We start from the raw sequence: 12,798 nt of genomic DNA on the forward strand, positions 1-12,798 counted from the left end.
TGTACACGCCATTCCCCTGGCTTCCAGGACACATTTAGCACCACATGCTAAAAGCTGATTCATAATTTCCTCCAATAGAGGAGCTATTGTCCTCCATGCACCATGTGTGCTGGTGAACTACTGTAAGATTAACACACATACGTAACACAGGTCCCCTTTCCAAATGCTCCCTCATTTAGCTTTTTAGGATTTTAGTTTAGATGTTTAATAAACTCTATTTTATTAAACCATATCATCAGTCTTATTATTCGGATAAATGCTTGAGCCTATCACCTCAGAGAACTTACACATGTGGTTATATCATTTATATATATTTATCATTATTAATATGTAATCATGATTCATTATTAGACAGATTATACTTTTGCAACATTTGATCACTGCGTGAGGTAATATAGTTATATCTCCTGCATTCCTTGGTGTCAAGGAATGCAGGATTTTCAAAGCGGACATAATTTAATTGTCTGTCCTCACTATTCAACAATTCGTAAAGGTGTTTTCTAGGGCTGTCAAAAAATATTTGAAATATTAGTTTTAGATCCTGCGTATTGTAATTATCATGCAGGCTTTAATTTCATGCGGCAAATCATGTTCATGCACGCAAAGTTCATTTCCTTTGCTAACGTTCTGCCCTGGACCCAAGGCAAGTGGATCGTCTGGTTTTACTTGCCAATAACCTCCGGTGATAGCCTAGCCTACTTTCAGCTCCATGGACACAGAACGTTACTGGTCAGCTAGCCCTGTGCGCCAGTCTCTTTTTTAACTTCGTTCAACAGATCTGGTCAGCTAACAATTTAGGCTAAATAATGTTCCCATGGCAGGCTATGTTTCCATTCTTTTCTGAAGATTTTGATAAAATTGGATGATGAAAGAAGTTAAATTACTTACTGTTTAGTTTATGTTGTTTTAGGCTACAGGTATTAGCCGTTTGAATAGTTTTTGTGTTAAGAAATAAACAGGGATTTCCTATAAACAATCATTTCTCTATAATTAATAAATGCTTATTTGTGGCAAATTACATCAACGAGAGAGCGCTTTATTCATTTGCGCATTAGGCTATATAAACTGAAGGGGGCTCATTTATAAAATGAACTTGCGTGCATACATCAAGTGAAGACCTGACGTAGAGCCACGACCATTTCCACGGTCAAATCGAGTCATGTTGAAATTTTATAAATCACGTGATTTATAAAATCACATGATTTTGACGTGATTTTCTACGCACGCGCCACAGTTGATCTAAAATAAGTTTTATAAATGAGGCTCCAGATGTAGTAACCTAGTATTAAAATTCACCAATGTCCTCTATTCTACTGCCCGCTTGTGGAAAATAACGCGTAGGCCAGTTTAGAGGCAGCGTCACGTGCATATCGTGCCCAACAATAAGCAGCTTATTTTTGTGAATTATAGGCAAATGATACTCTAATATATTCGAACTCTAACTAATTACAAAAGCTAATATTCAAACTCAATTTCATGGCACTTCTGACAGCCTTAGTGTTTTCCCAACCAGCAAAGGTGGACATTCATTGTCTTTGTCTTGATCCCACATCTCTGGAAAAACATATAGAATATGAGGAAACAATTTTGTATTAAAAACCCAATGATACAAATGTTCCATTTTTTGAAACAGAAAAATGAGTCATCTTTTTTTAGGGGGGAAAGGAAAAAATGTTCACATTCACCCTTGCCCAATTTAAAATGAAAATCCACATAACAGATGCAGCACAAATATTGTAAAGAAATATTGCCACATTTTATGGAGCAAAAACATTCTGTGTGTTTTCCCTAGACCAAACTACCTAATGCAGCTCAAGCATCAATCAGGGATTGTGACTCAGCTGTCATGGCTGACTTTATGAACTTTCCTCGGGAAATCTGAAAATCAATGCCCTTTGCCAGCTTCCTTTCAGCGCTGTCTATCCTTGGCCAAACGTGCGTCACCCTGTGGGAGCTGGGAGCTCCAGGCCACAGCGCTGATTTAAAGGCAGAAAGGCAGAGGGGCACTGCGCAAGCTCGTGGCTCAGGCCCGGCTGAGCACGCCATTAAGATTATATCACCGCGTTATTTATTCCGTTAACAGAGACGTCCTTCTGCAGGACACATCAGATTTTAAGCAGTATCAATTTGCGTAATGTCACCGTATATTTTCAAGTGCCTTTCTCAAGGGTGCAACTGCGGTGATGCAAGCAGGATGCAAACCAGCCACCAACATCCTCACAGCAAGTGTTTCTTAATCGCAACTCCAAGCTGCCAACCTGCTGTACGGACTAGTGGTTGTTTTGGAATTACCCTGAAGTAAACATCATTTTAGATATACCTAAATTTACATTAGCTGAATGGAGCTGACTTAACTTTAAATTTCAAGAACACAAATCTATGGGCAGCTATGCAGAGAGTTTTAGAATTTCAAATGACTTACTTTTCACACATTTACACATTACATCCCTGTACTACCAGTATAAGAAGTTTTAAGAAGCAATTTCAGGTTATCAGCATATGTCAAAAGGAGCACTATCAAAAGAGGGTTATTCTTCAAATAATTTACAGGTTATCATAAAACATAACCTATTATGTCTCAGTTCTTGGTTTGGGGTTCATGAAAACAGATTTTTGTCATTCTGAATAAAATGAGCAGTTGGTTTTAATATTTCAGTGTATAATATATTCTACATATCCTATTAGTTTACTTTGTTTTAGTCTTGAAAGAAAAGCCCACACAGTCATGCGTGACAAATCCATGTTCATAATAGGTCCATTTGTTTCACAACTTACAACTGGCGATTGGTATCGATGCTCATTTGGAACATATATAACTTGGAACATAATATAGCTTCCAACCAAGCTGTCCACTCTAAAGCAGTTCCAGATTCCCTAGTATTGCAGCCATCATTATGTTCCTTTATATATGTTTCACACTGATCACTTGAGGAGAAAAATCACCATTTGTTTTAAAAAAACAAAAAAATTAAATCAGTAAAATCTTCAAAAAGATTCAGGGTCAGTCACTTAATTTAATTAGAAAGATGAGTACATGAGTGATGAGCACAACTAAAAGCAATTACTTTTTAAATGTCTCAAAATATCATCGGGGGGACTGCAAAGCATTGTACATGCAATTATATTTCTCGTGTCTGAAAGAGCATTGCTACAATTCAGTAATTATGCATAAATGCAGCACGTAGCAGAAACAGAGGACCATTTAAAAAGCATATTTTATTGGATTTGAAGCCTATTGGTAGGCGTCTCATGCGCTGTTAGAGCTAAAGCGGCAGATGAGCACCATGTGCTCCTGACGTATCGCAGAAATTAATGAAGCTCAAGGCAACAGCCTTTTTTGGTGTAGCAGCAGCTTGTGTGCCATCGTAGCGCTGATCCAAAAATAATAAACACAATGTTGCAGCTAAATAATGTTCAATGTTTATTTTGCCAAGGCATAGGCTGAAATGTCATAATCCTCCTTGTGTGTTTGTACTTGCATTCATTTTATTGAAAAATGTACTGTGGTGAGAAATACATTTATTAATGAATCTGTACGGAACCATTACATATTTGTTCATTAAAATATGTATTTGACATTCCTACCAAGCTTGGCTGCAATGATACAAAAACACTTTCATTATTGACATAATTATTTTTTTATTTTATTGTTTATGTCAGCAGGCAACTTTTTGATTTTGGCTTTCTCTTGTTTACTTTCAAATTCTGAAATCATGACATAATGTAGCCAAAGGCTCCATTGATAGAAATTTCCAACCCAAAAAGACTCACCTGGATAAGTACAAATTAAATTCTCTAAAATTTGTTTTGCCATGCGAAATTATTTTAATACAGTGTATGATTTTTTTAACTTTTGAAAATTGATAGCATATAACATCGTTAATAACAAGGTTTTTAATTATAAGAGGAGGTGTAAAATTGAGAGGAATGTCAGATAAAGTGCTGTTAAAAAGTATTTGACCCCTTCCTGATTTCCTCTGTGGGCAAATAATCCTTGTGGTATGGTACCGTACAATAAGTCTTTTTCAGTGATTAGTATGTTATTCGTTTCATCTTACTTCTTAAAGCTTGTCGAATGCTGCAGCAAAGTGTATATTGCACTTATGGAACAAGTAGGCCATGTGTACCCTTTGCAATATGGCTTTCATAAGTCTTTTCTTTTATGGTGCCATAAAATGAACTATCAATTAGCTAAGATCTAGCTCAGTTAAAAGAACCTTTCCTTCCGCAGTCACTTTTATAGAACACTTTCGACAGCTCCAACATACAATAAATTTTCAGCAGGAGATCATTTTCTTTGCTGAATGCAAACTTTATGCCTAACTGTTTAGAGCTGGTCAAATCATTGCATTAGTTTTTAGGTGCATGACTATGACACAAAAAGACAAGTTCACAGGCAGCCAGGATTGCTAAATTGAGAAGCAGAACTCATAAATATTTGAGATAAATATGATTACACAAAAATACCCTTTTACTGGAACTGTTTTCGAAACACCATGTTGACACAGCACAATATGCTGCATGAACATAATACTGACTTAAACATAATGAATAATGTTTTGTTCCTGGTTTTTGTACATCCGTCCTTCACACACACAATAATAATTTCCGAAATACAAGTGGAAATTTCACATTGTACCTGTTACCAAGAAACCATTAATTGTAAATTGTACTCATTAACCCCACTGAGTAAATCATATATATGTTTTTTCTAGCCCTCACTATCTGTTATGTAAACACAGTAATTTACTATATCTGGCCACTATATCTGACTCCAAAACAGAGCAATTACATGCAACTGTACAGTGGGTACATGTAATTACAATGAGGGACAGACTCTCGAAAGGGTTCAATCCATAAAATGAGTGCAAAAGCTGAAAACATATTGTAGGATTCACAAATAATTGATTCATAGATAATTGAGTTACTGCGTGCCTCATATTGATTCAGACAATTGATTCAGTAATTTTCAGTACGCGCAAGCATTTCAGGGATTTTCACACAAAATGATTAGATTGTGTGAATTATGTTATTCAAGTACTCCAAACAATTCACTAAAGCCTGTGCTGTTGAAGTGGAAATGAAAGTGAAATTAGAAGCAACAAACCAGCAGCTAATTAATCTAGAAACTTTTAGGTGGCCTATACACAGTGAAAGCAATGTGTACCCAAGGGAGTCATTCCTATGTTCCCAGGGTCCTATGTTCCCCAGATTTATATGAAATCTTATCTGTGTTCAGTAGATAGAGACAGAAACAGTAAATCAATGATTTTCTGTCTTACTCCAGAAAACGATGTCAGCTAGGTCTATCAGCAAACAAATGGCTTAGCTATGCTCAGAAGTCCTCAATAATAATAGTATTTCCCAAGAAATTATAAACAATTGTTCACAACGTTTTGTCAGGTGCAGTGTCTTTTACTGCTACCACAGAATGAATGCGTAAGTGAATGCGATGATGAGAAAACTTTTGATTATGCTGAGATATAAAACACTATTCCAAAAGCAAAATTAGACGTTATACATCGTTTGAAAGCTTATACTCTCACTTACTGAATAAATTAAATGTCAATCAAGACAGACTGTACTAAAAAGGGTGACAACGCCGTTAACAACACGTGTGGTATTACACATGGGGTCATTAGAACTTAGGACCCTGGAAACATAGATACGCTCCCGACCCAACCCTTAGACCATCGTGGAAATACCTGATTCACAGCAGGTATGGTTTGCAAATTTGAAGGCCAGGATGTGGACAGTTTTCAGTACATTATTTCAAACTGAATGTAAAGCAAATTATGCAACCTTTAAGTCATCAGCCCATCCTGTGCCATCCCCTTCCATTGACTGGTCTGTCTGGAGTAATACCTGGTTCTCAGGAGGACCAGCATCTTTCCATGGCTTTGAACATGGTGCCATGTTTGCACATACTATTAGCTGTATTATTGCTTGCAGAGCATACATGTTCTGAGTGACTGATTTCCACTCTGGTCCCTATTGAGAAGAGGTTTTATTTTTATTCAAAATATATTCATATAAAATAGTGTCTGAACTACCTCCATTGCTAATTCTCTCGTTCACCTTCAATATAGTGCCTTCATTTCTACATTTTTTTTCTGCCACATGTATGTCCAGAGACAATGGCATTTTAAAGCCTACCCTTTTAGAAATTGGAAATTATTTTTTCTTCTGTATTATGATTAAGGTACAAGGCAAATAAGCTTACATTCATTTTAGCAATATTTTACATGTGAGACACTTTTTTTATATTCTCCAGAGTCTAGGTTAACATCAAACTTTTGTCCTCTAGTCTGGTTAGGTCAGGTGTTAGGATGGTTCATTTGTTAATATTCAATTTTGTTAGTTTTATTGCATGTTCTTTTTTATTCTTGATCCAGAAATGCCGGTAAATGGTGTAGGCCTATATGACTACAGCTGATGTCTACGTCTGATATGGTGGTAATGAAGGTTATGCTATCTATAGGGCAAGAACGGAGCCACAATTGCCACACTAAGGACAGTATGTATGAGTAGTATACACACACAACAGCAATGCTGTTGATTATTGACCCCTTCCCCCCAAAATGTGCGCATTCCTTCTCACCCATTGCCATCTTTTCTCGCCTTTGGAATTGGGACTCTGATGCAGAATTCTTTGGTTTACACTGGCAGTCTTATTATATAGTCTCTTGATCACTCCAACAAATGTTAATAATTAAACTATTTTCCTGACTGTGTAATTAGATGTTTTAGCAAATGCAATCTGTGTTTTGTCTGTTTTCTCTGTATGTTTTTCCAGGCCATATGCTGTCACAATACATTTGTAGTGAATCATTCCTTTAATTTCTAAAACACCCAAAAACATGTTGTGGTGATTTTTGCCTAACTAAAACAGCCCAGCAATCCTTTCAAATTTGCATACCAATGAAATGAATAGAAGGCAGTTCCTTACTAAGTGCAAACACCAATACAAGAATCGCTCTCAAGCTATCACATTTTAACACAACCACACATAAAGGCTTTTTGGATTCATGCGTCAGGATGTGATGGTTCAATTCCACCTTGACTCACACAGGGGAGGAAATAAAATTAAATGAATGTCCCTAAAATTCTGTGTCAGAAACGTAACAGAAGCTATTTACTTAGGAAGCTACTTAGAAACCTTGCCATATTTAGAGAAAAGACAGTCAACTTACCTAGAATTCCTAATCTGTAATTAATGGTCACCACGATGACGTTCCCGTAGCTGGCCAGAATGCTGCCATCAATCATGTTCCCTGTGCCTTCCATGTACGATCCACCGTGAATGTACACCATGACAGGCTTCAAGCCATTTTCATCATGGATGTCTGGAAAGAAACACAATGTAAATACAACAGCACCCAGAAGTATTCTAACTGTTCCTTCATAAAGGAAGACACTAACCTTTTACCACTTACCCCTTTTTATCAGTGACATATTTTTTCTCATATTTTGTTCCACACAAAGGGATGCTAGTATAATCTGAACTACATAAAGTGGCCTGTAACATTTGCCTTAAAAAAGCCCTAAATTCACTAACTTTCACTTGAGTAAATGAATGTTATTTTTTCCTTACATGAATAGGTACTGTAAGTGAGTTAATTTTCATGAGAAAAACTATCCGTTTCCATTCATTTGTGAATCAGTGTTAAGTATCAATATTGACTGAATTCAGGCCCACGTCAGTTCAATCGAACATGATTCATGATGGTGACACCAGAATTTCACAAATAACATTTTAAACCATTATTTTTCAAACCACAAAACAAATTTGAACATCATACAATAACATTATACATCTCGCATTATAAAACATTTTTGTTTGTTCATTTTTTGTCTGGAGCTTTTATACGGGCTACTAAGACAGAAACCAATGTAGGTTTTGATGTCAGTAATTATTAAAACCTTTCAAAGCTAGAGTGGTGGATACACATGCATATATGCTGACAACCACTATTATATTTCTATAAGCACGTAGCCAAAGAATGATTAACAAAGAAAATGCACAGAAAATTCAACAGATACTGCCTCCCAAACTCTTAGTATGGTGGGCCACTCTTGCTTTGAATAGTTTTGCTGATTACTTCATGTGTACAAGGTGATCATAAATTAAGAGGGGCAAATTAGCATGAAAGAGCAATGGAGATATGCAATGCACAACTTGCATCCTTGCTAAATCAATATTCTGATAAACTACTCAACAAAAGCCATTACAATATGTAAATACTGTAGATATCTAAGTACACAGAATAAGTCAAAACATAGCTTGAGGCAGGATTGCTTCATAAATACAGCTTGGTAAATGACTAATGTCATCTACAATTCCATCATTTAGGCAATCAGCTGCATTTCTGTGATGCACTAGTGTTTACAATAGGAAAGACTCCAATGGTGTGTTTTTTTGACAATGTAAGACTGATTTAGTAGCTGCTGTGCTGCAGCAGGGTAGTGCTGTAGCTTGCTCAGGGCCCTGTGAAATTTTAATTCAGCAGAAGCCCCCATTGCACTCGGATTATTGGTGTCTCTTGCATCTGCTAGTGGCTGTTTCGAGGAAGCAGGCCCAAGGTCCATTTCAGTCACATGATCATGATCTCTGCAGTGGACAGACAGCCCTACAGCATGGCGTAAACTGCCATCAAGCACGGCCGTCAGCTTTTCCTGTGAAAACCGCTGAGACAGGTTATCAATCCCAGCCACTGTTGGCGAGCGGGTGTCTGGACTTGCAAGTGTAAATACATATATTTCACAGTTGTCCCCCTGTGCCGCAAGTCATTACGGGGGTTTGTGCACCTCTGAGAGAGGCTGTGTTTCTTCTCTAAAATAAGACTCCCAGTGGCACAAAGGTATCTCAGAATGCACCACTCCAGGTGCAGTGGAAGACCTTGTTAGCTTAGCCTTCCCTGAAATACTGCCGTTATACGAACTCATGGTTAAATCATATGTTTAATCACAACACATTTGCACCAAATGCTCCCTCCATGCTAAGATACCCATTTTAATTTAGCATCAACAGCTGAATTCAGTGGAAAGTTTAGAGAATGCATCAGAAACAGTGCAAGTGTGGAGCTGCTGGATCTCCTAACAGAACAGAGAGCTTTATTAGCCAATTTATTGTCAAATGGAACATCAAATTAACCCACTTTTTTGTTGCTCATTCTGTAATTATCTCAACCAGAAACACATTGAACAGCATTGTTAACTTAATCTGGCCTTCCCTACAGAAGATGAACTGTGTATAAAAAATGTATATATTTTCTCAGTGTGTTCTGGTCCTGTAGTATGTAGGCTATATACACTAGCGTTTTGTTTTTTTTGGTCAACATACTGGCAGCAGCAAATACATTTCAGACATCAATTATTAGTGCACCGAACACAGCAGTATACATGCTCGCACTGTATAGGGGGACCAGCAGCTCAATTTGTTTCAGGGTTAGATATTAGTTTCAGAGATGCAGATGAAAGTTAATGTACATGCAGCACATGATGCCCCATACACCAAACTCATTTCGCTTTCTGGTCACAGGGATGCTCTGCTGCAGTGAAGAGGAAGTTGCTGCAACATTATTCTGAAACAAACCATGCTGCTGGGATAACAGGTTAATGGACAGTCCACACACACTGTCATACAGAAAAAAATCTGTTCTGGAGTGTTAACAAAAGATTATTTTGGGAAAAGAAACAAGCTGGGGAAGTAGTGTGGCAGTGATGTGGAAATATTGCAATCTATTGCTTATGTATAAATTGTGGGAAGTTTGATAATTCTTCAGTCCTGTGGACAATGTCAGTCATTGTGTGCACAGGGCTCAGACCTCAGGAAATATGCATTAAGCATAGGTGAGATTCATCCAATGCACTATGGATTTTATATGCTGTTCTGGGTATACTACTATATGTACTACTGTGTGTATGTTATTGGTTTAAAATCCTAAAAACATGGGCTTCATCCAGGGATTTTAAAACACCATATTGAAATGTGTGCATGGGTTTTGAGTATTAAGTGTGAAGTGACATTATCAGAGTATTTATTAAGGATAAAGGATAAAGGATTTATTTTCACACACAGTAATATCTTAACTTAAAAAAAGTGTTGTAGTTGTCCCTCAGTGATCGAATACAATACAGTAACGGCCTAATAAAGCTGTGAAATGACAATATATTTCCACATCATGAGAAGATACTGCAGTGTCACTTAGCACTGAGTGTCAGCTTTTGAAAATGAATTACCAATGTGATACTGATTAAGCAGAATGGTTGAACACAACTGAATACAGTTGAACATGAGGAAACACTATACATTGCAACTTCAGTTTTGCTTTAGAAAGTCCCATATCAAAGCATTGTCTTATTTTATACCTATCTAAAGGTAATTTTATATTTTTTGCTATTTACCTGTAGTACAAACAATGGTTGAATACAACTGTCATCAAAGTAGTGGGAAGAAGACTGCTAACAATGGCAACTTTGCTTCACAAAGTCCCAATATCATAACACTGTTTTATTTTAACAGTTCAGTTTCAGTTCAAAGATGGCAAAATTGCATGCAGTAACACAAAATCATTCTTACATTGCCTAATTCTTTTAACAGAAATTAAACATGGTTCAAAACCTCAACATTCAATTTTTTTGTCAATACTGGATGTTTTATTTTTTATTTTTTACTGTCATTCCATTGTAGAAAATGCCTGGATAAAGCCCAAAAATGCTAATGAAAACTATGCATGTATACCTCTGATTTCCCTCTGAGCAAGCAGACTCTTACAAGGACACTTCTGAAGTACAATTTTATCTATTTTCAGTGGCAATAGCATTCTCACTAGAAAACTGGCTTAAATGCATTTTCAAACAATCGGCATTACCGTTTCATTAAATGAGGGTTGATATCACAGCATTTTTAATGCAACAAATTGTTTATGTGCCTAAACTATTATATGGTCAGTTATAAAATAAGCGTAACAGAAGTATTTAAATTCAGATTTTTCGAAGTAGCTGTAAAACAACCTACAGTGGAAAAAAAACTATTGTCACTACACACAGTAGTTATAGTCTTTCATGGGACACTGTACTTTTAAATGGATGTCTGACCATTATAACTTTCAGAGTTAGTTTATAAAATGTTTAGTTTAGTGAAATAATGTAACAGTCCTGGTATAGGTAATCAATAAAAGAGCCCTCATCATGCAAAGCAAGCTTATCATAAAAGTTATAAAAACATAGCATGTATTGTACGTTCCACAAAGTTTAACAGATCAAAATATTTTTACTTTGAAAGGAAGGGTTAGTGTTCATGCTTCACCAAGCAATGTAAAAAGAATTAAGGGCACCATTAATTCAAAATTTTCCCATCAGCAAGTGGAGATGAACAGATCACATGCAGTTTCAGTTTACATTTTCCCTTTGCAGTGAAGGAAAGTAACACGTGGATTGTGCTTATTTCTCATATTTTAGTTTTCAAGCCTTACAAAACTTGCCCGGAGACGTTTCTTTTTTAGATCTATAAGCTAATTTCTCCAGGAGAAAGTAATTCGGAAAAATAATGAGCCCAAGAGGTGCATGCAACTGTGCACTTCGAGGGGTGGGGGGTAGAGGAAAAATCAATTCACAAAAAATTAAAGGTTTCTCATGCACGCGGTTCAAGCTTTTTGTTTTCTTAAAAAAAAAAAAAAAAGAAAAGAAAAATACCTTCATCTTCGTCATCATCATTACTGGTTATATCAGCGCCTTGATTCTTTGAATTGGCTCCTATGGTCAACAGGAGAAAGGTAGAGGGGGGACAGATTTCAAAAACAGCAGCTTGTCAAAAAGGTAAAAAAAAAACATGAAAAATCGTTGGATTTAATAAAAAATCATCACAAATATAAAATATATAGTTTGCGTATATGTGGGGGAGGGTATGTCTGCGGTACACATATTTGAGGTATATACTGTATGGTAAATATGTTCGCAAAATATAATATCAAAATATATGAAGAGTCATGATTCAGCCAACATTGTTTCGCAGATGTGAGTGAAATTGTTTTTCACGGATAACCAATAAACCTGCTGCTTTCATTTAAGCTATGTCCAAGGGTTATGGGACACTCCAAGTGTTTTAATTACTAAACTGGTACAAAAAATGTGGTTGCATTAGGTTACTGTATTTTGCTGGGCCTCTATGTATCATTTTATTCTTAGCGACTTTTACCATATTGTCATTGTCCAGCGTTAGTCACTCGTAACCTTAGACAGCAAGGTATATTTACAGATTTACTAGAACTAGCATAACAAGGTGGGGTGAATTAATTGTGTAATTAGTTTCTTTAATTGTTCAAGTATGTGCTGAGTAACACCAGAAACACGCAGCCCCTGTGGCTCTCCAAATGCAAGAAGAAATACCACTACTCTCCTTTGAAATATACGACAACAATCATTTAATCAACTTTTATATCAAAAGTTGAAAGAAAGATCTGGCCACACATTTAAGGATCCACTTTCACACCAAGACGGATTGACACTGAGTAGCCTGAGAAGTGTCATTAAGTTTTGAGTTACGTGAAATCTCTGATAGTGAAATAATTGCAACAGGATGCAGACAAAATTTGTGATCCATTATTAAGCATATTAGCGTATTTTATTCTGGTTGTGCAAGCCCCCTAGTGGCCAGTACACTGGCATCCCGAGATTGCACAACTCTTGCAACCAAACTATGAGCGGAAACAATAAACTCTAGCTTTATTAGTAAATGGTAAACGGCAACTATGCAAAATACAGTTTCTAAGTGCCACCATTGTCGCACAGGGCATC

The 12,798-nt window shown here is 36.6% G+C and overlaps 1 protein-coding gene and 1 long non-coding RNA gene across 4 annotated transcripts in view; one reads left to right on the forward strand and one right to left on the reverse strand.

The window, feature by feature from the left end:
• LOC135250978 (uncharacterized) overlaps positions 1 to 12,798 on the forward strand; it is a 101,320-nt gene that overhangs the window by 54,671 nt on the left and 33,851 nt on the right. The window lies entirely within an intron of this gene.
• The window catches only part of LOC135250977 (neuroligin-4, X-linked-like), an 87,044-nt gene that overhangs the window by 49,838 nt on the left and 24,408 nt on the right, over positions 1 to 12,798 (reverse strand). Inside the window, exons 3-4 of one of the 2 annotated variants that reach the window (XM_064327878.1) lie at positions 11,698 to 11,757; positions 7,194 to 7,346 (exon numbers count right to left, since the gene is read on the reverse strand). In XM_064327878.1, the coding sequence (XP_064183948.1) occupies positions 7,194 to 7,346; positions 11,698 to 11,757 (213 nt within the window). The remainder of the gene's footprint in view (positions 1 to 7,193; positions 7,347 to 11,697; positions 11,758 to 12,798) is intronic. The other variant, XM_064327879.1, reaches the window with a different exon arrangement.

Source organism: Anguilla rostrata, chromosome 3 (assembly GCF_018555375.3).
Source record: "Anguilla rostrata isolate EN2019 chromosome 3, ASM1855537v3, whole genome shotgun sequence".
Lineage (NCBI taxonomy): Eukaryota > Metazoa > Chordata > Actinopteri > Anguilliformes > Anguillidae > Anguilla > Anguilla rostrata.